We start from the raw sequence: 24,444 nt of genomic DNA on the forward strand, positions 1-24,444 counted from the left end.
GCTTTTTACTTTCGGGCTATACTCCCAGATCTATTTTCCATTTTTTGGAAACAGGGTCTCACTAAGTTGCTGAAAGCCTCACTAAGTAGCTGAGGCTGGCTTCGAACCTGTGCAATCCTCCTGTCTCAGACTCCCAAGTGCTGGGATTACAAGCGTGTGATAACACGGCCAGCTCATTTTTATTTTTTGAAACAGGGTCTTGCTAGGTTGATGAGAGTCTCACTATTTGCTGAGGCTGTCATCGAACCTACTATCTTCCTGTCTCAGCATCCCAAGTACTGGGGTTAGAAGTGTGCACTATCGCTGGGCGTGGTGGCGCACGCTTGTAATCCCCGTGCTTGGGAGGCGGAGACAGGAGGATCGCGCAGGTTCGAAGCCAGCTGCACACGCTGGCTTAGGAGACCCTGTTTCCAAATAAATATGTAAAAATAGGTCTGGGAGTGTAGCCCGGAGGTAGAAGGGCTTCCAGGAACCCCAGTACCACCAAAAAAAAAAAGTGTGCACTACCATAACCAGCCTTAGACAAGGACCCAGGGGGAAGGATTCTAGGCTGGAGGTGCAAGGTCCTCTTTGCCAACTATAACCACACTCCCTGACCTTTTAGGATTTGAATAAAAAGAAATAATAAGATAAGAGTGAGGAAGCTGGGTGTGGTGGCATGCTTGTAATCCCAGCACTTGGGAGACTGAGACAGGAGGATCACGCAGATTCGAAGCCAGCCTCAGCTACTTAGTGAGGCTCTCAGCAACTTAGTGAGACCCCGTTTCCAAAAAATAAAAAAGGTCTGGGAGTATAGCCCGGAAGTAGAAAGCCTCTGGGTTCCACCCCCAGTACACACACACACAAAAAAAGAGTGAGGAAGCCGGATGTGGTGGCACATGCTTGTAATCTCAGCATTTGGGAGGCTGAGACAGGAGGATCACGGTTCCCAAACAGCCTCAGCTACTTAGTGAGGCCCTTTGCAACTCAGTGAGACTGTTTCAAAATAAAGAATAAAAGCTGGGGGTGGTGGTACATGCTTGTAATCCCCGCGCTTGGGAGGTGGAGACAGGAGGATTGTGTAGGTTTGAAACCAGTTGCGCTGGCTGAAGAGACCCTGTTTCAAAAAAAAAAAAAAAAAAGTATAATAAAAAATAGGTCTGGGAGTGTAGCCCGGAGGTAGAAGGGTTTCCAGGAACCCCAGAACAACCAAAAAAAAGAAAAAAAAAAAAAGGGCTGGGAGTGTAGCTCGGAGGTACAATACCCTTAGGTTCCATTCCTGGTACCGAAAAAAAAAAAAAAAAAAAATAGGTCTAGGGGTATATCTTGGAGGTAAAATGCCCCTAGGCTTTTTATTTTTTCCATCCCCCGTAATGGAAAAAAAAAAAAAAAAAAAAGGAAAGGTCCTGGAGAATGGGACAAAAGGCTAGGAGAGGGGAGAAAGGCAGAGGGAGGAGGGGAAGGAGCAGTCGCAGGAGCAGCCCTGTGCACGGGTTCAGAGGGAGGGACAAGAAGGCTCAAGCTCCGAGGACCCCCTGGAAACTCTCGGCCTTCTCTCCCCTCATCCTTCCGGGCTGCAGAATCCTAGGCTTTCTGGGATGGAAGAGCCCTCTAGTTCAAACCCTTCCGTAAGTGCCTGATGAAGCCATCGTTCTCTTGAATACCTGCCCGACATGGGACTCACTCCTTCCAATGGTAGACTGTTTTATCTGAGAAAAGCTCTGAGGAATATTATACTTTTCCCCAGGAGGGCTCAACGTCCCTGCGGTTCCCATCTGCCATTCTGTGTCTCCCAAGGCGCCCCGGTGAAGGGCAAAGCCAGGCCCTGCCTTCGCAGGTGGCCTTCCCTCCCCTCAGCCCGGCATGTTCCGGCGGGTGCTTGTCCTCAGCCAAGACTCTCCCGTCTATTTACTGTGGCCAGTGGCTCTTGAACTTGCTGTCTTGGGTCTCGCTCACCTCTGAGTATGTCTTCACACTTTAGACTGAACACTTATTGCCTCGATAGAAAAGCTGAAGCTAAGGCTGGAAGGAGTTTGGGGGTTTGGGGAGTCCTGCTAATGTCGCGCTGCCAGGCGCGAAGGACGGTGCCTTTCCTGTTTTGCCGCTGAACTTAAGTAAAATCACATTTCTGTTGGTTTGAACATTTAAAACTTCTTTACCAGCCAGGCGTGGTGGCACATGCCTGTAACCCCAGTACTTGGGAGGCTAAAACAGGACCATCAGAGGTTTGAGGCCAGCCACAGCAACTTAGTGAGGCCCTTCAGCACCCTAGAGAACCCCTATTTCAAAATAAAGAATAAAAGGGGCTTGGGATGTAGCTCAGAGGTAGAAAGGATGCCCTCTGGGTTCAATCCCTATTACCAATCACACAAAGCAACAACAAACAATAAAAAACAAAACAATAACAAAACCTCTTTACCTTTTTTTCCAACTTAGGCCTTCTTGGCCTTGTTTATATAACTCCTTGCTACAACTTTTAAAAATTTTGGTACTGGGGATGAAACCCAGGAGTCTTCTAACTCCAGACTATACCCCCAGACCTATTTTATTTTTATTTGGAAATAAGGTGCCACTAAGTTTCTGAGGCTGGCTTCAAACCTGCCACCCTCCTGTCTTATCTTCCCAAGCACCAGCTTTACAAGCCCTCACCACCATGCCTGGCTTTTGGCTATAATTTTATGTCTATCAGATCAGTAGCACTCAGTTTTCCCTCCTCCATACATTATATGAAAGAACCTCACAGCACTTTCTTTTCTCAGCAACACCAGCCTCTTTGGACCTCCTTCCTCACCCATTTCCTTATTAATTGTTTTCACACTGTGAAGAATTCATTTAGCTGGGCGTGGTGGCACGCGCTCCTCATCCCAGTCCTTGGGAGGCTGAGACAGGCGGATCGCTGGTTTGAGGACAACCTCAGCAAGTAATGAGACTTCACCAACCTGGCAGGACTCTTTCAAACTTAAAATAAAATAGGGCTGGGGATGTAGCTCAAAAGTAAAATGCCTCTGGGTTCCTTCCCCAGTACCACAAAAAAGGGATTTTATTTAGAGTGCCATTCATTCCTTTTGTTAGAGGAACAGAGGTTCTTAACCATAGAAGACCCTCGTAGGCATATTTATGTTCTTCTAAGAAGAGGGTTTGTACTTGTTATATTTTCCAAAGGGTCAGCAATCCAAAAAAGGTTAAGAACTGCTGTTCAGAGCCTTTGTGGGATTCTGTTTATCTTTTCCCTGAATGTTTTGACATTGCAACTGGCCAGGCCAGGCTTCCTCCCAGGCAGCCATGAACTGGAAGATAGCTAATCACTCTTTCCCAGGACGCCCTTTAGTTCCATCTCTGTGCTGTTCCTAGGGGACACCCTTCCACTTAATATTCCACCTCTCCTGGGTCTGTTTTCAGTGCCATGAGCATTCCCACCAAGCTCCTCTGAATCTTGCTGTAGACCTTGCTGGACCTATGTGGGCACCCAGCTCTCAGCTGGAGCGCAGGGACAGTCTCAACCACCACATTTCTCGGTCTTCCCCATTGGGAAGTTCCAATGGCTTTTACCCTCCTCTTCCCCACCTTCTCCTCTTCCTTCTTGTGGTACTGGGGATTAAACCCAGGGTCATTCTGCGTCCGAGTTACACCCCAAACCCCTTTTTTGTTTGGAACCAGGATCTCACTAGGTTGCAGAGAGTCTTGATACATTACTGAGGCTGTCCTTGAACCTGTGAGCCTCCTGTCTTAGCCTCCTAGGTACTGGGATTACAGACACACACCACCATGCCCAGTTTCTGTCCTTGACGATCAGGACTCACATATATCCTCTCCTACCAGGGTGACTTTGTCTAGAATGGCATCCATTGTCAAAAGAAAATGAACCCCATCTCACAAATTCATGGTCATACCCCCCAAAACATCTATTACGCCAGGTACAGTAGTGTGCACCTGTAATTCCAGTACTTGAGAGGTTGAGATAGGAGGATTGCAGGTTTGCAGCCAGCCTCAGCTGGCTTAGTGAGGTCCTCTGCAACTTAGTGAGACCCTATTTCAAAACAAAAAATAAAAAAGGGCTGGGGGAAGGAAGTGGGTGCAGTCCAGAAGTATGAAAAAGTGAGAAGGTGACAAACATGGCTGATGGTGAAGGAGAGCCAGGCAGTCTCTAGTTGCTACATTCTGGCCACCAAAACTCCAGGTACTAGAAGTGCACAAGGAAGTAGAGACCAAAGCTCCAGGTCCCATGGTAAAAACCAGCCTGTGTGTGGGAAAAATCCCAACTAGCATGTAAGTAAAATGGGTGAGAGTGAGGAAGTGCTGAAACGAGAGGTGAGTCAGACACTTCCAGGGAGTAGGAGTCTGAAGATAAACCTTAAAGGAAATGAGAGCCAGGCGGCGTGGCGCATATTTGGGAGGTTGAGACAGGAGGATCACAGTGAGTCTCTGCCTCAAAATAAACAATAAAATAGGGCTGGGGATATAGCACAGAGGTAGAATGCTTCTGGATTCGATCCCCAGTCAGGGTCTGCCTGCCTGCCTGCCTTTGAGAGAGAGAGAGAGAGAGAGAGAGAGAGAGAGAGAGAGAGAGAGAGAGAAGGAAGGTAGGAAGAAATGAGGAATGCTGTTTTGGGCTCCAGTTAGAACTGGGTATGGTGGCATGTGCCTGTAATCTCAGTACTTGGGAGGCTGAGACAGGAGGATTGAAAGTTCAAGGACAGCCTCAGCAAGTAGTGAGGCTCATCAACCTAGGGAGACCTTGTTTCAAAATAAAAATAAAATAGGACTGGGGTGTAGCTAGGAGGCAGAATGACCCTGGGTAGAATTCCCAGTACAAAAAAAAAAAAAGAATTCGGAGACAGTAAGAAATACAAGTTTCTTTTATGACCCGGGCAAATGAAAGATCTAGAAAAGAAGCCGGGTGTGGTGGCGCACACTTGTAGTCAGCATTTGGGAGGCTGAGACAGGAAGATCGAGGTTCGAGGACAGCCTCAGCTATCTATAGTGAGGCTCTTTGCAACTCAGTGTGACCCTGTTTCAAAATAAAGACTAAAAAGTATAGGGCTGGGGGGTGTAAGTCAGAGGTAGAATGCCCCTGGGTTCCATCCTCAGTACCACAAATAATAAATAAATAAATAAATAAATAAATAAATAAATAAATAAATTTAGAAAACAGTATCCCTGAGCTTGGGTGGTTCCAGTTTAAAGGCTTCACTGACTCCTCTGACCATACAGGGGACAGATGTGAGGCTCTGGGATCCCTATGGTGAGGAGACTGAGTGACTAACTGCCCAGGGTCGGGGAACACAGTTCTGGGCTGTCACAGGAGTGGGAGCCCCTGGGGAGGGGAAGGGAGCTCAGGAGGGAAGAGGCCCCAGGAGCAGGGTGCTCTCTGCCCCAGGTCCTGCTGGGAGAGAAGGAGGGACAGCCTCCCCTTGCCTCCCATGCCAGGGCCACGGGGAAGTGAGGCATGCTGCTGATTGCACCCCAGTGCATGGTCATGCCACTCTTTGTCATCGTTGTGGGGAAAAGCTGAATCCCTAGGGCCATCTGTGGAGCCCAGACCTTGGTCTAATGCCCAGTTTTTTTCCGGTGCTGTATCGGGATTCAGCCAGGCATGGCTGGTAACTCCTTGTAATAGCCAAGACAGGAAGTGGTCAGGACCTGGAAATAGAGCAGCCCTGGGAGAGGGAAGGTAGAAGGACCCAGCCCTTGGGGGCTTTCTTGAGCTGGGGAGGGCACAGAATTCCTGAACTTGGCTTGGGCTGCAGGGATGCTTGAAATACCTGTTTTATGGACTTCCCAATCTTATTTCAGAAAATAGGAAATTCTAGAATGTTTTCTCCCAAATAGGACTACTTCTCCATTACTCAGCAATGCTGACTTGAAACATTTGGGGGTATCTGGTACCTACACCCACACTTGCAGTAAGTGGGTTGTAGGGTCAGCGTTTGAATCAGACAGACCTACTCTTTGGGTCCCATCTTTGCCTTTAACTACCTGGGTGGCCTCGAGCTAACTACCTTGTCTCTCTGAGCTTTGGCTTTTTCACTTGCAAAACCTGGACTCCTAGGTCTATTTTTTGTTGGCTAAAAAAATATGTAGTATGACCTGGGTGCAATGGTACACACCTGTACTCTCAGTACTTGGGAGGCAAGACAGGAGGATTGCAGGTTTGAGGTTCAGCAACTAGTAATACTCATCAACCTAGTTTCAAAATAAAATAAAATAAAATAAGGGATCTGGGTGTGGTGGCATATGCCTGTAATTCCAGTACTTGGGAGACTGAGACAGGAGGATTGCAGGTTCACAGGCAGCCTCAGCTTCTTAGTGAGGCCCTCTGAAACTTAGTGAGACCTGTTTTATTTTAATTTTTTGGTGGTACTGGGATTCCTGGAAGCCCTTCTACCTCCGGGCTACACTCCCAGACCTATTTTTACATTTTTATTTGGAAACAGGGTCTCCTAAGCCAGCGTGTGCGGCTGGCTTTGAACCTGCGCGATCCTCCTGTCTCTGTCTCCCAAGCGTGGGAATTACAAGTGTGCGCTACCACGCCCAGCCTGTGAGGCCTGTTTTAAAAAACAGGGCTTAGGCAGCAGTTGGGAGGCTGAAGACAGGAGGATCATGGTTCACAAACAGCCTTAATTACTTAGTGGGGCCCTTTGCAACTCAGTGAGACCCTGTTTCAAAATAAAGAATATAAATAGGGCTGGGGGTATAGCTCAGATGTCAAATGCTGCTGGGTTCCATCCTCAGACCTAAAACCAAAAACAAACAAACAAACAAACAAAAAGAAAATAGGGCTTAGGGTATAGCTCAGAGGTAGAAGGCCCCTGGGTTCAATCTCCAGTATCACACACACACACACACACACACACACACACACACACACACACATACACACACACAATAGGGCTCGGGGTGTATCTTGAAGATAGAATGCCCCTGGGTTCAATCGCCAATTATACACACACACACACACACACACACACACACACACACACTGCATAGTGTAGTATTTTGTATCGAATAACTGCAAAATAAATGGCAGCTAATAGAATAACAATTCCAATAACTCTCCCTTCATCCCTGCACACCTCAATTTCCACCTCTGTAAAATGAATTATTATGAGGAATAAGGGAGCTGATCAGAATGGCATAGAGGGTGGGCCATGGTACGTGTTCTCTAGCTCTAGCTCCTGCCCGTAGGAGAAGCTCTGGTTTCATCACAGGGAGGAGAAGTGGGGGAGGGAAGAGGAGGCCAGGCCTGGGCGCCACCAAGGGAGACAAGTCTGTTTATTTTTATTTTTTCTGGTGCCAGGGATCAAACCCTGGTCCTTGCACATGGTAGCTAAGTGCTGTAGCACCAAGCTAGACCCCCAGTCCTGGAGATAACTCTTGACTGAGCAGAAGTGTTGAGGGATCGGGGGACCCACTGACTAGGTCCTGCTTCTGCAGAGCAGGTGGGGCAGCAGCAGCACTCAGTGGACACTGTGGAAGCTGCTGTGACGAGGGTCTCCCAGAGTCCTTAGTGGCCTGGATGAAGGCCTTCCAGCTTCATAGGCTTCCAAACTCTAAGATTCCTCTGCAGTTGTTCTTAATCCCTATGTTCACAGACCTATTTGAGGAGCTAGTGAAAACCAAGGGATATTTACATAGAAAAATTTACATTAAAGCCAGGTGTGGGGGCACACCCTTGTAATCCCAGCTTTTGGGAGGCTGAGACAGAAGGATGGCGAGTTGTGGACAGCCTCAGCTACCTAGTGAGGCCCTTTGCAACTCAGTGAGACCCTGTTTCAAAATAAAGAATAAAAAATAGGGCTAGAGGTATAGCTTGGAGGTAGAATGCCCCTGGGTTCCATCCCCAGTACCGCAAAAAAAAAAAAAAAAAAAAAAAAGAAAAAGAAAGAAAAATTTACATCACACAAATGTTAGCTTATTGGGGGTAGAGGGTTCACAAATCCCCTGAAACTCATCTGGGGACTTTGGAAAGAAATTTTGTCCCTGGGCAGAATTCTTTTTTGAGCTTGAAGCAAGCTGGGACTTAGGTGTCCCAGCAACGGTACTTAAGCCTGAGGAAGAGCCACCCACAGTTCGGTATAGAGGCAGGAGCTGTCAGAGGATGGCCAGTGTGGCCGGCAGGGATACTGCCATAGCCTATAACTCCTCCTGCCTCCTTGCAGCCAACACTGGCTGAGGAGGGTAGAGACCTAGTGATAGGCAGCAACAATGAAGTAATTGGTGTTCTGACTCGCAGAAAGGATTTGGGGCTGGATGGACTGAGAACCCAGGACTGAGAACCCAGCACTTTCTTTTTTTTTTTTTTTGTGGTACTTGGAATAAAACCCAGGGGCATTCTATCTGTGTTATACCCTCAGCCTTATTTATTTTATTTTATTTTATTTTATTTATTATTATTATTATTTTTTTTTGGTGGTACTGGGGTTCCTGGAAGCCCTTCTACCTCCGGGCTACACTCCCAGACCTATTTTTACATTTTCATTTTTGGAAACAGGGTCTCCTAAGCCAGCGCGCGCGGCTGGCTTCGAACCTGCGCGATCCTCCTGTCTCCGCCTCCCAAGTGCGGGGATTACAAGCGTGCGCCACCACGCCCGGCTATTTTTTTATTTTAAAACAAGGTCTCACTAAGTTGCAGAGGGCCTCACTAAGTAGCTGAGGCTGTCTGCGGGAATGCAATCCTCCTGTCTCAGCCTCCCAAGTACTGGGATTACAAGCGTGTGTCACCGTGCCCAGCCCTAGCACTGTATTAGTCAGCATTTCATCACTATAAGGAAATACCCAAGGCAGCTAACTTTATGAAGAGAAAAGGTTTGTGTAGCTCACAGCTGTGAAAGTTAAAGGCAGGGCCCCTGCACTGCTCAGTTCTGGTGAGGACTCATGGTGAGTGGTGGACAGCAATGGAGTGAGGCTGCACATCCCTGGCTGGAAGCAGAGAGCTGGGTGCGGCCAGACTGGCTCTTTCATTACAACCCTGTCAGGGAGAACTACCAGTGGAGTCTCAGGACTAGCAAGGGGTCCCACCTGAAATGCTTCATGCCCCAGTGACCCAAGGACCTCCACCGGACCCTACCTCTTGAAAGTCCACACCATCTTCGAACTGTGCCACCCTGAGTACCAAGCCTTTAACAGCCATATTTATTAAATGTGTACCATGGAGCTGGGCGTGGTGGCGCACACTTGTAATCCCAGCATTTGGGAGGTTGAGACAGGAGGATTGCGGATCAAAGACAGCCTCAGCCACTGCTTAGTGAGGCCCTTTGCAACTCGGTGAGACCCTGTTTCAAAATAAAGAATAAAAAAATAGGGCTGGGGGTGTAGCTCGGAGGTAGAATGCCCCGGGGTTCCATCCCCAGTGCCGTGAAATAAATAAATAAATAAATAAATAAATAAATAAATAAATAAATAAATAAATATGTACTATGTGCCAGTTGTTGTGCTGAGTGAATTGCATGCATTTTTTAAATTTAAGCTCTATTTTACAGATAAGAAAATAGAGGCTTAGGCCAGGTAAGTACGTTGCCAAAGTTGCTGAGCTGGCAAATGGCCGAGGTTGCTCAGCTGGCCAACAGTGGAGCTCAGCTGCTAACTCTGACCATCTTCCCCTAGCCTGTCTCTCTTTTTATTTTCTTTGAAGGTCTGGGGGTGGAACCCAGGGGCATTCTACCTCTGAGCTATACCCCCAGCCCTATTTTTTATTCTTTATCTGGAAACAGGGTCTCACTAAGTTGCAGAGAGCCTCACTGAGTAGCTGAGGCTGACTTCAAACCCGCGCCTTCCTCCTGTCTCAGCCTCCCAAGTACTGGGATTACAAGCATGCGCCACCACTCCCGGCTACTTCTGAAGGTTTCACTAAGTTGCCGTCTGGAACACTGATCCTCCTGTTTCAGCCTCCAAGTACTGGGATCACAGGCACGTGCCACCACACATGGCTCAGCGCCTGTTCTTTAACGCTGTATCCTTGGTATCCCAGGAAGCACCTGGCACATGTGTGCCCAACACACGCTTGTGAATGCATGCTGAGGGCCACGCCTGAGCTCATCCCTCCTACCCTGCTGGGTAAAATCTAAGGGTACTTTCTAAGAACGCAGAAATTCTAAGCTATGCCGTTTTTAGTCAGAGCGGACTCTGAAAAGCCCATTCTCCTGCAAGCCAAAGGAACAGCTGGGTCATCTCTTCTCAATGGACAGAAGAAGAACTTCTGCCAAAGTGTAGAAGATTCTGAGCCAATCTGCTCACCACACTTGGTCTCTTTAACTAGAGGAATGGGTTTCCATAGAGAGACACACAATCACTCCGAAATAATAACAATACAGAGGATGTGTTTCTCGAAGTGCTTCGTTCCAAAGGACTTTTCTAGCCACGGTGTCTGGAATCTAACAGCCATGTGTGATGGGAGGGGGTAGCATGAGATTGAGGATGGGGAAAAGGGCAGGAAACAGGTATTATTACTAGTATTTATTTATTTATTTATACGCATAGGGGAAATCTGTGTAGAGAGGATTTGGAGATTTTTTTTCAAGGTCAACTAACGAGTACAATGTAGGACAAGGACCTAAATCCAGACCTTCTGACTCTGTACAGAGGAGGATTAAGCATGACCTTGAAGGATGAGTAGGGGCTGCCCAAAGGGTAGATTATTAATAGGGAGAGCATGCTTTTTGGTGTCTGTCTGGCTAAGGTTGAGTATGGGACCATGTAATGAAGCTTTTTTTTTTTTTTTTTTTTTTTTTTTTTTTTTGCAGGTTTGGGGATGGAACCCAGGGGCATCTGACCTCCGAGCTACACCCCCTGCCCTATTTTTTATTCCTTAGTTTTGAGACAGGGTCTCACTAAGTTGCAAAGGGCCTCACTAAGTAGCTGAGGCTGTCCGCGAACCACCATCCTCCCGTCTCAGCCTCCCGAATGCTGGGATTATAAGCGTGCGCCACCATGCCCGGCTGTAATGTAGCTTTTGCCTTTTAAGTGGGTCGTGGTGGAGATTGCCCCCATCGAGTATGGGATGCCCCTCTATGGCTCTGTCTGCTGGGAAGCGTGGTGTTTGTTTAGATCACAAAATGGGCACTCAGGTTTCCCAACATCTTTGTTGGAATAGAACTTGTTAAAAAATTAAAGAGCTGCCCGGCGTGGTGGCGCTTATTTGTAATCCCAGCATTTGGGAGGCTGAGACAGGAGGATCTCCAGAGGTTGCATGTGGCTCGGAGATCTTGGGGTTACAGCCTGGCTAGAGCAAAGGGATTTCACTGAGCAACTAAATACTTAGATGATTTTCAAGAAAATCTATACCTTTGGAGTAAGACCATGTTCTATAGTAAAAACACACACCCTGGAGAGATGCAGGTGGCACCTGGGTATATGGAAAGATGCTCCACATCATAAGCTACCATGGGAATGAGATAAAACAGCGAGATACCACTATGCTCTGATTATTACAGGCAGAGTCCAGGATGCTGATATCCACATGAACACCTGGACACAGATTTTTTTTTTTTTTTTCGGTACTGGGGATGGAACCCAGGGGCATTCTATCTCTGAGCTATACCCCTAGCCCTATTTTTTGATTCTTTATTTTGAAACAGAGTCTCACTGAGTTGCAAAGGGCCTCACTAAGTAGCTGAGGCTGTCCACAAACTGTGATCCTCCCGTCTCAGCCTCCCAAATGCTGGAATTACAAGTGTGTACCACCATGCCCAGCTCAAGTAGTTTTAACCATGATCACCAGCACTCAGAAACAGTATGTTAATGGCTAAAATGTGTTACATCTAGGTGATAGGATATTAATCAATACCAAAAAGAAATGAGCTTTCAAGCCACAAAAAGGCACCGAGGAACCTTAAGCGCGTGTTACCAAATGAAAGAAACCAGCGTAAAAAGGCTAGATACTGTATGAGCCCAACTGTATGACAATCTGGAAAAGGAAATAGTATGGAGACAGTACAAAGATCAGTGGTTTCCAAAGGCTGGAAGGAGGGAGGGCGAAGCATGGCAAACACAGAGGAGGTGCAGGGCACGAAACTACTCTGTATGATGCGATAGTGTAGATACACGCTGGGACAAATCTGTCCAAACCCACAGTGTGGACACCAAGAGTGGATCCTCTTACAGACTGTGGACTTTGGGTGACAACGATGAGTTGATGTAGGTTTATTACACCACTCTGGTGGGGGGGGTGTTAAAAATGGGGAAGGCTTTCCATGTGTGAGGGGAGGAGGTGCAAGGCAATTCTTTGTATTTTCCATTCAATTTTGCTGTGAATATAAAACTTCTAAAAAATAAGGTAGATTAGGCCGGGCGTGGTGGTGCACGCTTGTAATCCCCGCGCTTGGGAGGCAGAGACAGGAGGATCGCACAGGAAACAGGAGACCCTGTCTCCAAATTTAAAAAAAGTATAAAAATAGGTCTGGGAGTGTAGCCTGGAGGTAGAAGGGCTTCCAGGAACTCCAGTACCACCAAAAATAAAATAAAATAAAATAATAAAAAATAAGGTATATTTAAAAATTACTATTTTTTTTTTGTGGTACTGGAGATTAAACCCAGGGGCATTCTACCCCTGACCTATACCTCTAGCCCTATTTTACTATTTATTTATTTATTTAGGTACTAGGGAGTGAACCCAGAGGCATTTATACCTCCAAGCTACACCCCCAGCCCGATTTTATTTCTTATTTGGAATAGGGTCTCACTGGATTGCTGAGAGCCTCCCTAAGTTGCAGAGGCTGGCTTTAAACTTAAGATCCTCTTGTCTCAACCTCCCAAGTGTGATTGGGATTACAAGCATGAGCCACCAATGACTGGTTTACTTTTTATTTTCAAACAGGGTCTCACTAAGTTGTAGAGGTCTTCGTAAGGATGCTGAGGGTGGCCGTAAACCCATGATCTTCCTGTCACAGCCCCAAGTACTGGGATTACAGGCATGTGCCACCATGCCCATCTATACTATTAACTTGAAATGATATTTGAGGAAATAAATAGATTTGGGATCCCTATATTTCCTATGCATTATTATTCTTTTAAATTTAAAAATTTTCTTTTAAATTTTAAAATGGAAATTTGAATTACAACACCCCCCCATAAAAAGCATCACCAGCAAGAACAACAACAAAGATGACAAAAATGATACCCTAAGATGAAGGCTAAAATGTTTATTTTTAATTTAATTTTTTTTGTATGTGTGGTACTGGGGGTTGAACCCAGGTTTTTTTTTTTTTTTTTTTTGTTTTTTTTTTTTTTTTTTTTTTTAACCTGTGAGCCATACCCCTGCACCGAGAAGACACAGCACCATTTTTGTGTTATTTTTGCCCAAAATGCCTCAATATAATCTTGAGAAAATACCAGACAAACCCAGACTGAGGGATATAGTACAAAACCATGGCTTTGGGTTTTCAAAAGTGTCAGGTGATGAAAGAGAAAGACAGACTGATAGTCTTCAGCCTTCTCCACCTTCCTGGTCACCCAGCGCTGGCCTGCCCCTAGCTCTGTGTGCTAGGACTGTCCCACTTGGGGCTCTTGTTTGCAGGTGTTTTCATCTCTCCTCGCAAGCGCTCACCCCGATCTCAAATGGCTGCACCTCCTTAGCCTTCGTGGAGCTCCCGGGCTCATGCTGTGTGGGACCCGACACTGGGACAAGGCTGCTCTCCCAATCAGCGTCCTGCAGAGGGGCCCTGACTCCTGAGCACATGCACACCCTTATTCACAGGTCTGTGGCAGAAGCTTCTTTATTGGTCAGAGGGCTGGGGTGAGGAAGTGGCTCTTGGAGGAGTGGGCTGGCCATGGAGCCCCTTCCTGGGCTCTGGATCTTTGTTCAGTCTTCAGTGGGCTCAGCTTCTCACAGCATTTTACCCATTGGGAATTATCCTGTTTATCTCTCTTTCTTTCTTTTTCTTTTCTCTTTCTTTCTTTTTTTTTTTTTTGCAATACTGGGGATGGTACCCAGGGGCATTCTACCTCCAAGCTACACCCCCAGACCTAGTTTTTATTCTTTGTTTTGAAAGAGTCTCACTGAGTTGCAAAGGGCCTCACTAAGTAGCTGAGGCTGTCAATGAACTGTGATCCTCCTGTCTCAGTTTCCCAAATGCTGGGATTACAAGTGTGCGCCACCACGCCTATCCTGTTGTTTTTCTAATGCAGGATTGTGTGAAAGATAAAAAGAAGGAAAGAAAGACCGTGATAACGTCACAGATGGACAGAGACAAAGGAAGCACACTGACTAAATACAATATGGGATTGTGAATTGAATTCTGGACCAGAAAAGGAGCACTAGTGGAAAACCCGCAAAAGTCAGATTTCATAACTGGGTTAGTTTATAGTATCTAAACAATGTTATTTTCCCATTTTTGGTATTTATGATATGGTAGTATAAGATGTGAGCATTAGGGGAAGCAAGATGAAGAATATGAGGGAATGTTAGTATTTTGAAAATTTTCTATAGGTGCAAATGATTTCAAAATAAAATGGTTTTTTTTTTTTTTTGTGTGGTACTGGGGATGGAACCCAGGGGCCTTCTACCTCCAGGCTACACTCCCAGACCTATTTTATATTTTATTTGGAAACAGGGTCTCTTAAGCCAGCAGAGGCTGGCTTTGAACTGCGTGATCCTCCTGTCTCAGCCTCCCAAGCACAGGGATTATAAGCGTGCGCCACCACGCCTGGCAAAATAAAATGTTTTTAAAAATCTAGAGGGAGAAGACAAGAAAGAAGAATATAAATATTGGTGGACTATTCTCATCAGAGACAATGGAGGCCTGCCAACAATGGGGTGACATATTTAAAGTACTGAAAGAAAAAAAAAGTCTGACAATCTAGAAATCTATTTCTAAGAAATATTAAAATGAGGATGAAACAAATGAAAGTTGAATGTATTTGTTTTGAGGAGAGCTTCATTTCAAGATTTGATCATTTAAGTTCTGCAGGCTGAAGGGAAATGATTCTAGATAGAAACTCACAACTAGAGGGTGGAAGACTAGCAGAAATGGTAAATATGTGGAGAAATTTAAGAGTATCTTTATTTACTTTATTTAAGAACCAATTAGCCAGGTGTGCTGGTGGATGGTTATAATCCCAGTACTTGGGAGGCTGAGACAGGAAGATTGCAGGTTTGCAGCCAGCCTCAGCAATTTACTGAGAGCCTGTTTCAAAATAAAAAAGCAAAACAGGGCTGGGGGTGCAGCCTGAAGGTAGAATGCCCCTGGGCTCAACCCCCAGCACCAAAGCAAAACATTCTACCTCCAAGTTATATCCCGGCCCTATTTTATTCTTTATTTTGAAACAAGGTCTCACTAAGTTACAGAGGGCCTCACTAAGTAGCTGAGTCTCCTCTCAAGCACTGGGATTACAAGTGTACGCCACCACTCCGGGCTTAAGCAATTAAGTTGCTGGCTACTCCAGGACAGTGACAAAATCGCTGAAATGGCGTTTGTCCTGGAGGACCTCTGCAGTCAGTCAGGGAGGATGGAGGGAGCTGGTGTCTCAAAGCGCAGGCCAGAGTCCAGCCGCCCTTTCTAGGCCGCTCTTCCTCTGCCACCGTGTACGTTGCTAGTGTCTCCTCTGCAGGTGTGTGCCACTACTGAGGTGTTTCCTAGCTTTGAGAGAGAGGGCTGAGGAGGAAGTACTCACCTCTCAGAGGCTGGGGCGTGAGGCCGGGGACATCGGACAGGACTGCACGGAAGAGATGACATCTGAAATGTTCTGAAAGTGGAATTTTCCAAGTGGAAAAAGGAAGATTAGCCAGACAGAAAGGCATGGGGCATTTGGGAGTGACAAGTATTTTGGGGGGCTAAGAGTGGGGGTGAGTCAGGACCAGCTGTCAGGTCACAGTGAAGCTCAGGAGCTACAGACATTTAGCCCTTCTGGTATACTTACAACCCTTTGAAGACAAGACATCTCAAGTTTGTATAAGCAGGGATGCGCCCAGGAAGGGTCTTTCTCTCCAAATACTTTCTTGCAGAAATACTACCATTGACTATGTGTATACGTGTGACTGACTATACATAGTCGATCTGAGTACTTGGTATTGGGGGGGAGGGGAATGAGGGGTACTGTGTACCAAGTACCACATGCATGTATGTCACTGTCAACATGATTTACATTATGATGGGAGACTATAAGGCACCAATAAATGCATAAAATATACTTTCTTGCTCAGAGCAGGTGTCTGCTAAACAGCTCTGGACACAGTATGTTACTGATCCCCTGATTTGGAGAGCAGCAGAGCTACCTCTTCCAGCAGGCTGCACAACACTATTCTGGTGGCCTCCTGCTCCCAGCCCTAGCCTTTGCCCCTCTTGAGCTTCAGGCTTTTAGTTGGGGGAGGATCCAAGAACCCAGAGGAAGAACTGGCACCGGGGATGGAGAGGGCAGAGGTCTCTAAGTTCCAAGGCCTGTAAACTGGTGTTTGGAAACCGTATGTCGACTGTGCCTAAGATGTGTGTCAAACACCTTCTCTGTGCAAGAAAACATTTGGAGAGGGAGACCATTCCTGGGCCCATCCTGCGCATGCACACTTGAGACGTCTTGTCCTCAAGAGGCTCATAGCCTACCACAAAACCAAACAAACCCAGGGAGAAATGAGCGAATAATCAAAGACCGGACAGACAGGTGCAGAGAGAGAGGCGTTCACCAGATGGTTGTCCACCGAATGAATGAAAAAGCGCGAATAAATGAAACTGCAGGAACCGCAGGAGAGTGCCCCAGGAACCCAAAGGAGCCTCGCGACTGTCCCGAGGAGGGGACACTGGGAGGGGGACCCCGACCCCGACCCCGGCGTGCGCCCCCGCCCCCGGGGCGCCTGGGCGCGGCCCGGCGGGCGGAGGCCGGGGGAGGCGCCGCGGCTTCCCACCGCCCTGGCGGGGCGCGGGGGCCGGGGAAGGGCCGGGAGGAGGCGCGTCGGCCCGCCCCCGGCCCGCCCCCCGCGTCCTGCCCTGGGGCTGCGGGCAGAGCGGCGGCGGGCGCGGGCGATGCGGGCGCAGCGCGGGGCTCGGGCGCGGCCGCTGCGGGCGCTGCTGGCGCTGGCGGCGCTGGCGGGCGTGGGCGCCGGCGGTGAGTGGGGCGGGGGTCGGGCGGGGTCGGGCGGGGCCCAGGGATGCGCCGCGGCCGCGGGATGGAGGCGGGATGGAGGCGCGGGTGCCGGCTCGCGGGCTTGCTTCCTCTCCGCGCGCCGCGATCTTCCCCAAGTTGTTTTAATTTGGGGGCGCTTTGGAGCGGGGAGAGGGCTCCACCCCGTCCACGGTCCCCAGATGGCAGCAGCGCCTCGTTCTGGTCCAGATCTCGTCGGGGAGTCGCTCGGGGGCCCCGGCTTTGTTTCTCCTGTGGCGGCCTCGGGGCTGGGAGCCCGCGGCGACCTGGCTGTGGGCTGGGGAACTCGGACTCCTGGTCCTCCGGCGCCGCCTCTACCGCAGAGAAGGCGCAGCAGTAGTAACAAATTAGACCCAGCAAATTAGACCCAGAGGGTTTTTTTTTTGGGGGGGGGGGTAGGTAAGATTTATTAAGTCCTTTTTTGTGTGTGTACTGAGGATTGAACCCAGAGGCATTCCACCTCCCTGCTACACCCCCAGCTCGATTTTATTTCTTATTTGGAAACAAGGTCTCACGGGGTTGCTGAGAGCCTCACTAATTTGCTGAGACTGGCCGAATCTGCAATCCTTCTCTCTCAGCCCTCCCAAGTACCGAGATTACAATAAGCTACTAAGTCCATTTCAAAGATTGGCGGCACATGCTTGTAGTCCCAGTACTTGGGAGGCAGAGGCAGGAGGATCACAAGTTCAAAACCAGCCTCAGCAAACTAGTGAGGCTTTCGGCAACTTAGCAAGACCCTGTTTGCAAATAAAATAGGTCTGAGGGTGTAGCCTAGAGGTAGAGGGTTCCTGGGTTCTATCTCCAGTGCAACAAAAAGAAAAGATAAATTATTAAAAATACTTTGAGTATTGCCTTCAAAACACTTCTGTGTAGATGCAGACCTGCATTGATACGGAATGGGAGGAGTTGTAAGGGGGGGATCTAAGTTGTTCCCGCTGAAGTTTCCATTTGCTAGAGGCGTAAATAGGTCACCTGATGTCTCTAGCCTTATGTAGTGAACAGTCCTTACCTCACTGCGTAGAGATGGTAATCTCCAGCATTCTGCCCTGGAGATGTTAGAGCCTTCCTCTGTACATGGCAGGGGTGGGGAGGGGGTGGAGGGTGGAGAAACCCAGAGGCCCCGTCATGTCACCTACACATGTGCCTGCTTTCATGAACTGAAAAGCATTTCTAAACTTATTACTTCTAGATTTTCAAGCTGACATATAACATTGTATGCATGTATTATCTACAGTTTGATAATTCATACATGTATATAACATGTAGTGATCATAACGCGGTAATTAGAATTTCTTTGTGTTGGGAACCTCCCAACTCTTAGTTATTTCTTTTTTCTTTTTTCTTTTTCTTTTTTTTTTTTTGGCGGTACTGGGATGGAACCCAGGGACATTCTACCTCCGTGCTCCACCCCCAGACCTATTTATTTATTTATTTATTTATTTATTTATTTATTTATTTTGTGGGTCTGGGCATGGAACCCAGGGCCATTCTACCTCCGAGCTACACCCCCTGCCCTATTTTTTATTCTTTATTTTGAAACCGGATCTCACTGAGTTGCAGAGGGCCTCACTAAGTAGCTGAGGCTGTCCGCGAACTGTGATCTTCCTGTCTCAGCCTCCCGAATGCTGGGATTACAAGCGTGCGCCACCACGCCCGGCTCCTCTCTTAGTTATTTTGAGATATGTAATACATTTAAAACATTTTGCAAGCTGGGAGTGGTGACTCATGCTTATAATCTCAGTATTTGGGAAGCTGAGACAGGAGAATTGGAGGTTCGAGGGCAGCTTCAGCAATTTAGTGAGACCCTGTTTCCTAAAAAACAAAATAGGTCTAGAGGGTTCTAGCCTGGAGGTAAAAGGCCTCTGAGTTTCATCCCCAGTACCACACACACATACAAAATTGTGATTTCATTGAATTTTTTTTATATTCACAGCTATCAATTACTTCTGAGTGTAATGCTGTTTTCTTACAGTTTTAGAAGAAAGTAATGAGGAAATATAAGATAGTGTCCAGTGTGGTGCTTGACTCAATATTAGTGAAGAAGAAGAGTGTAATGATATTTTGGTGTTTCTCTCTCCCTTTCCCGCATCTCAGAATAACTCATGTTGATCTGCTTCCCATAATTGTTATGAATCATATAAGATCCCACTATTCCAACACACCTAAGTCTGCACTAAAAATCCTCTAGAAGCTGGACATGGTGGCGCGCACCTCTAATCCCGGTACTCGGGAGGCTGAGATAGGAAGACCGCAGGTTCCAAGCCAGCCTTGGCAAGTTAGCAAGACCCTGTTGCAAAGTAAAAAAAAAAAAAAAAAAATGAAAAGGGCTGGGAGTGTAGCTTGGATATGGTATGCCCATGAATTTAATCCCTAGCAACACACACACACACACACACACACACACACACACACACACTGAGGAGCCAGGTGCGGTGGCACACACCTGTAATCCCAGTACTTAGGAGTCTGAGACAGGAGGATTGCTGGTCCCTTAACAACTAAATGAGACCCAGTTAAAAAAAAAAAAAAGGCTGGGGGCATATCTTGGAGGCAGAATGCCCCAGAGTTCATTCAACTCACTACCCAACCCCCCTCCAAAAGAAAAAAAAGCTTTTGGGAGATCTGTTCATAGATTCACTAGGCCTGGGGAGGTTCCAGGAGTGGTGATGTGCCTTGCTGAGCTAGCCCCAGACTCCCTCTGAGAAAAAGGAAGAGACGTGTTTAAGAGCAGGGGCGCAACGCAGCCTTCCTCCATAACCCCCTGTAAAGCAGTTTCTGTTATATTTACATATTCCCCCCCCTCCTGTGTTGATGGCAGAGTTGTAGAAATCATTACATCCCTGGTGCAGCAGAGGGGGGATGATTGTGTTGGGACATAGTGTGAAAGGACACAGGAAGAACTGGATGGGGGTGGAGGGGGACAGAGAGGCCATCCCAGAGCAGGGGATGCTGCTATGGGGCAAAGCGAGGTTGTCTGAGGATACCATAGAGTTTCAGATTTTTATCTTCAAAGAGGATCTTTTTTAGCTCCACCTAGGAGATTTGTGTTTTGTGGCTTCCCCATATTTAGGACTTTATTCTAACCTGACTAGTTCTGGGCTGAGCTGCTTATTTTTTCCCTGGAGTTTGTACCCTGGAAACTCTCCAGAAATCCTCGGGGCCTGGAGTATTCAAGAAACAGGTCCACGATTGTCCTTATTCTTCTGTCCATGCTGTCTACCCTGTATTGGAGGCCAGAGCGGTTCCTGCCTCACCTGCGTGCAATCCAGGCTTCCGGCACCTTTTCTTACACCGACTCGAGAGGGGCCCCTCTTATTTCAACCTGTTCCTCTTTAGAAGCTTGGCATATCTCAGTCCCTCTGGTCCAGCGAGAATCCACAGATGAGACCAGGAGGAGAGAGGCTCATACATTTTAATGAACCAGGAGAAACCCTCAAGTCTTGTCTCTGGGAAAAGAAGAAGGTAAAGGGCATCTGCCAGACTTCAGTGTCCCCAAGGGGAGGGACATGTCTGTTTTGTTCAACACTCTCTGCCCAGGGCTTGGCATACAGCAGCAGAAGAAACATCTAGGACATGCTTGAAAAGGCATCTAGATGCGATATACCTCACTTCAAGAAAGCTAATAGTTAAATATTTGCAGCTGGGAATGTTGGCATGCCCTTGTAATCCCAGTACTTGGGAGGCTGAGACAGGAGGATTGCAGGTTCTCAGCCAGCCTCAGCTACTTAGTGAGGCTCTCCACAACTTAGTGAGACCTTGTTTCAAAATTAAGAATAGCTGGGCGTGGTGGCGCATGCTTGTAATCACCGTGCTTGGGAGGCAGAGACAGGAGGATTGTGCAGGTTCGAAGTCAGCCGCGCTGGCTTAAGAGACCCTGTTTCCAAATAAAAAGTATAAAATAGGTCTGGGAGTGTAGCCCGGAGATAGAAGGGCTTCCAGAAACCCCAGTACCACCAAAAAGAAAAAAAAAATTAAGAATAAAAAATAGGGCTGGGCTGGGCGCCTCGGTAGCTTAGGAGACCCTGTTTCCCAATGAAAAAAAAAAAAAGTAGGTCTGGGAGTGTAGTCCAGAGGCAGAAGGGTTTCCAGGAACCCCAGTACCACCACCAAAAAAAAAAAAAAAAAAAGGGCTGGGAGTGTAGCTTGGAGGTAGAATGCCCTTGGGTTCCATCCCCAGTGCTGATAAATAAATAAATAAATAAATAAATAAATAAATAAATAGGTGTCGGTGTAGCTCGGAGGTAGAATGGCCCTGGGTTCAATCCCCAGTACCAAAATAACTCACTAACTAAATAAATGCATGCATTCATAAAATATCCTGAAGTGCTCTACTCTTGAAGTGTCTCTCAGACATTCTAGATCTGGAGGTATTTGGGGTGTGTGTTGCTGGGGATTGAACCTAGGCCTTGTCCGTGCTAAACGTGCACTCTACCACTGAGCTACACCTGCAGCCCTGGAGGGTATTAAAGCACCTTAAGTTCTTTGGGCTTTACAGTCTCTGCACCATTTGGACCTTGGATCTGAGGGTGCTGTAAACTCAGGGGACCTCTGTGAAGTGTCTGCCCTTTCCCCCCCTCTTCTGAAAGGAGCTACGAGGAGGGCAGCATTCTCTTTTACTCCCCTCAAATGTGTGATGTAAGAGCAAAGGAGAGGCGTGGCAGAGCTCTCTTGGGGACACAGGAGGTCAGTGTGAGGAGAGGGAACTGGGAGGGAACCCCAGAACTTCCGAGTGGGAACTCTTCCTCCGCAGCTCCCCACACCACTTGGGGTCTCGGCTTATCGTGCGCTCCCAGCCCAGCAATCCCTCTGCCCTTGTTGGCAGGAGCGGCAGTAGGCGTGCCCACAGGAACCACAGGCATGAATCAGCAGACAGATAATTAACTGGGGGAGTGATGGGGCAGCTTCAGGGATAACGGCCAGTTTTGGGCCGGCCCTCTCTGCCCACCGAGCGGCTGCTGCTTCGCCTCTTCTCCTTTTTGTGGAACCTTGGCCCTGCCTGAGCGGCAAGAACAGGGCGCTGCTGCAGCTCCGGTCACTCCTGGAAATGAACAGGGACCAGGAACGGGAAGCTGCCCCCCTCCCGTGAGCTGCTGGCAATTATTGGAACTTGAGTCTCTCCAGCAAAAATGACAAAATTTGAAGGTGTGGTGGCACATGCTTGTAATCCCAGTCCTTGGGAACTGAGACAGGAGGAATGCAGGTTCGAGGGCAGCCTGAACCATAGTGAGACTCTCTGCAATTTAGTGAGACCCTGTTTAAAAAACAAAACAAAACTGGGGATATACCTGGAGGTAGTTTCATCCCCAGTACCAAAAAGAAAAAAATAAGAGAGAAAAACCATAAAATTTACTTTTATCTGCATGTACTCAGAATCCCAGAAATAGTATTTTTTAAAGGATTTTTTAAAGGATTTTTTTAGGATTACTGAGGCATTGTTTTTGTATTGTAAAATTAATCCCCTCTTTTTGTGGAACTGGGGATTGAACACAGGGGCATTCTACCTCTAATCGCTACCCCCAGCCTTTTTCTGTTTTTCTTACTTTTGTGTGTGTGTGCTGGGGATTGAACCCAGGGAATTCTACCTCTGAGCTACACACCTAGCCCTATTTTACTATTATATATAAATGTTTGAAATTAAGTTGCAGAGATCCTCACTAAGTTGCTGAGGCTGGCTGTGAACCTGTGATGCTCCCGTCTCCTCCTCCCAAGTACTGGGATTAAAAGTGTTCGCCACCACACCCGGCTATTTTTTACTTTAAAACAGTGTCTTGTTAAGTTGTTAACCTGTGGTCCTTCTGTCTCAGCCTCCCAAGTCCTGGGATGACAGGTGCGCGCCACCACCCTGGCTAATTGCCCTTCTTAGGTGCGCAGGTCTGGGAACGTTGACAAACGCACACAGTCATGTAGCCATCCCCACAATCAAGATGCAGGTGATCATTAATCCAAGTTTCCTGCTGCTCCTTTGTCATCAGTTTCCTTTTTCAGCCCTAGTCCTGGGCAGTCACAGCTTTATTTCCTTTCCCCACAGTTCTCTTTTACTGACTGTCATATAAATGAAATCATGCAGCGTATAGCCTTTCAAATCTGGCTTTATAGCCGGGCGTGGTGGCGCACGCTTGTAATCCCCGCGCTTGGGAGGCTGAGACAGGAGGAGCGCATGGGTTCGAAGCCAGCCTCAGCTACTTAGTGAGGCTCTCAGCAACTTAGTGAGACCCTGTTTCCAAATAAAATATAAAATAGGTCTGGGAGTATAGCCCAGAGGTAGAAAGCCCCTGGGTTCTGCCCCCGGTACCACCAAAAAAAAAAAAAAATAAATAAATAAAAAATAAAATAAAAAAAAAATAAAAATCTGGCTTTATTCTTTTCACTTACCGTAACGAGTTTATGATCTGCCTAGGCCATTGCGCCATCTCCCTGGAGTGTTGAGACAGTTACCCTGAAAGCAGGGGGCCAGATCGTTCAAACTCTGCAGTCAGCTGTCAATTTTGAGATTTTCTAACTGGATCGATGCATCTGAACCAGTTTCAGCCATTAGATTTCCCACCTGCCAAATAGTTAAGACTTGAGGATTTTATAGCCATGAACACTTTTATGGTTCTTGGTCCTAAGAGCAACAGATATTTTGTGGCCAAATATGGAATGGCACAGTCTTTGGAGCCTAAAGCCGTTAAATAAACCCGGAGCTATTCTCCCTTCGCTTATTTTTTTGGCAGCACCTCTAAAGAAACAGTGCATTAGAATTCTTCCTTTCTGCTTTTTCTTGTCATATTCCCACAAAAGACGTCTCCCTTCCCTTCCTGTTTCTTAGGCCAGTAGCTCAGTTTCTTTTGTTTTTGTTCTCGGTGGTAGGGATTGAATCCAGGGGTGTTGTATCTCCAAGCTAAAAAACCTCCATCCCTCTTATTTATTTTTTATTGTTTTGAAACAAGGGCTTGCTACATTCCTGAGAATTTTGCGAAGTTGCTGAGGCTGGCCTCTACCGTGTGATCCTCCTGTCTCAGCCTTCCAATTACTGATATGTAACATGCAACATGCTCAGTAGTTTCTTTCTTTTATTTCTAAATTTATTTTTGTGATACTTGGAATTGAATCCAGAGGCATTCTACCTCTGAGCTACAACCCGAGAACAATATTTATCTCTTATTTGGAAACAGGGTCTCACTAAGTTGCTGAGAGCCTCACCAAACTACGGAGGCTATTCTCAAACCTCCCATCCTCTTGTCTCAGCCTCCCAAGTACTGAGATTTCAAGCATACACCACCACACTCGGCTTTATTTCTTTGCTTAGTTAAGATGTTCAGACACTCAAGGAAAGAAAGGGTGAAGTGATACATGCTTATCATAAGAAAATCGAACCTTGAAGAGTAAAATTGCTAGTTCCCTTCTAATGAAACATCCTCA

At 47.1% G+C, this 24,444-nt stretch overlaps 1 protein-coding gene across 1 annotated transcript in view; it reads left to right on the forward strand.

The window, feature by feature from the left end:
- Positions 1-16,925: 16,925 nt before the first annotated feature.
- ITGB3 (integrin subunit beta 3) overlaps positions 16,926-24,444 on the forward strand; it is a gene marked incomplete at both ends in the record, with an annotated part of 70,993 nt that continues 63,474 nt past the window's right edge. Inside the window, one exon of the mRNA XM_080713555.1 lies at positions 16,926-17,007. Coding sequence (XP_080569681.1) covers positions 16,926-17,007 — 82 coding nt within the window. The remainder of the gene's footprint in view (positions 17,008-24,444) is intronic.

Source organism: Muscardinus avellanarius (assembly GCF_963383645.1).
Source record: "Muscardinus avellanarius genome assembly, chromosome: 16".
Lineage (NCBI taxonomy): Eukaryota > Metazoa > Chordata > Mammalia > Rodentia > Gliridae > Muscardinus > Muscardinus avellanarius.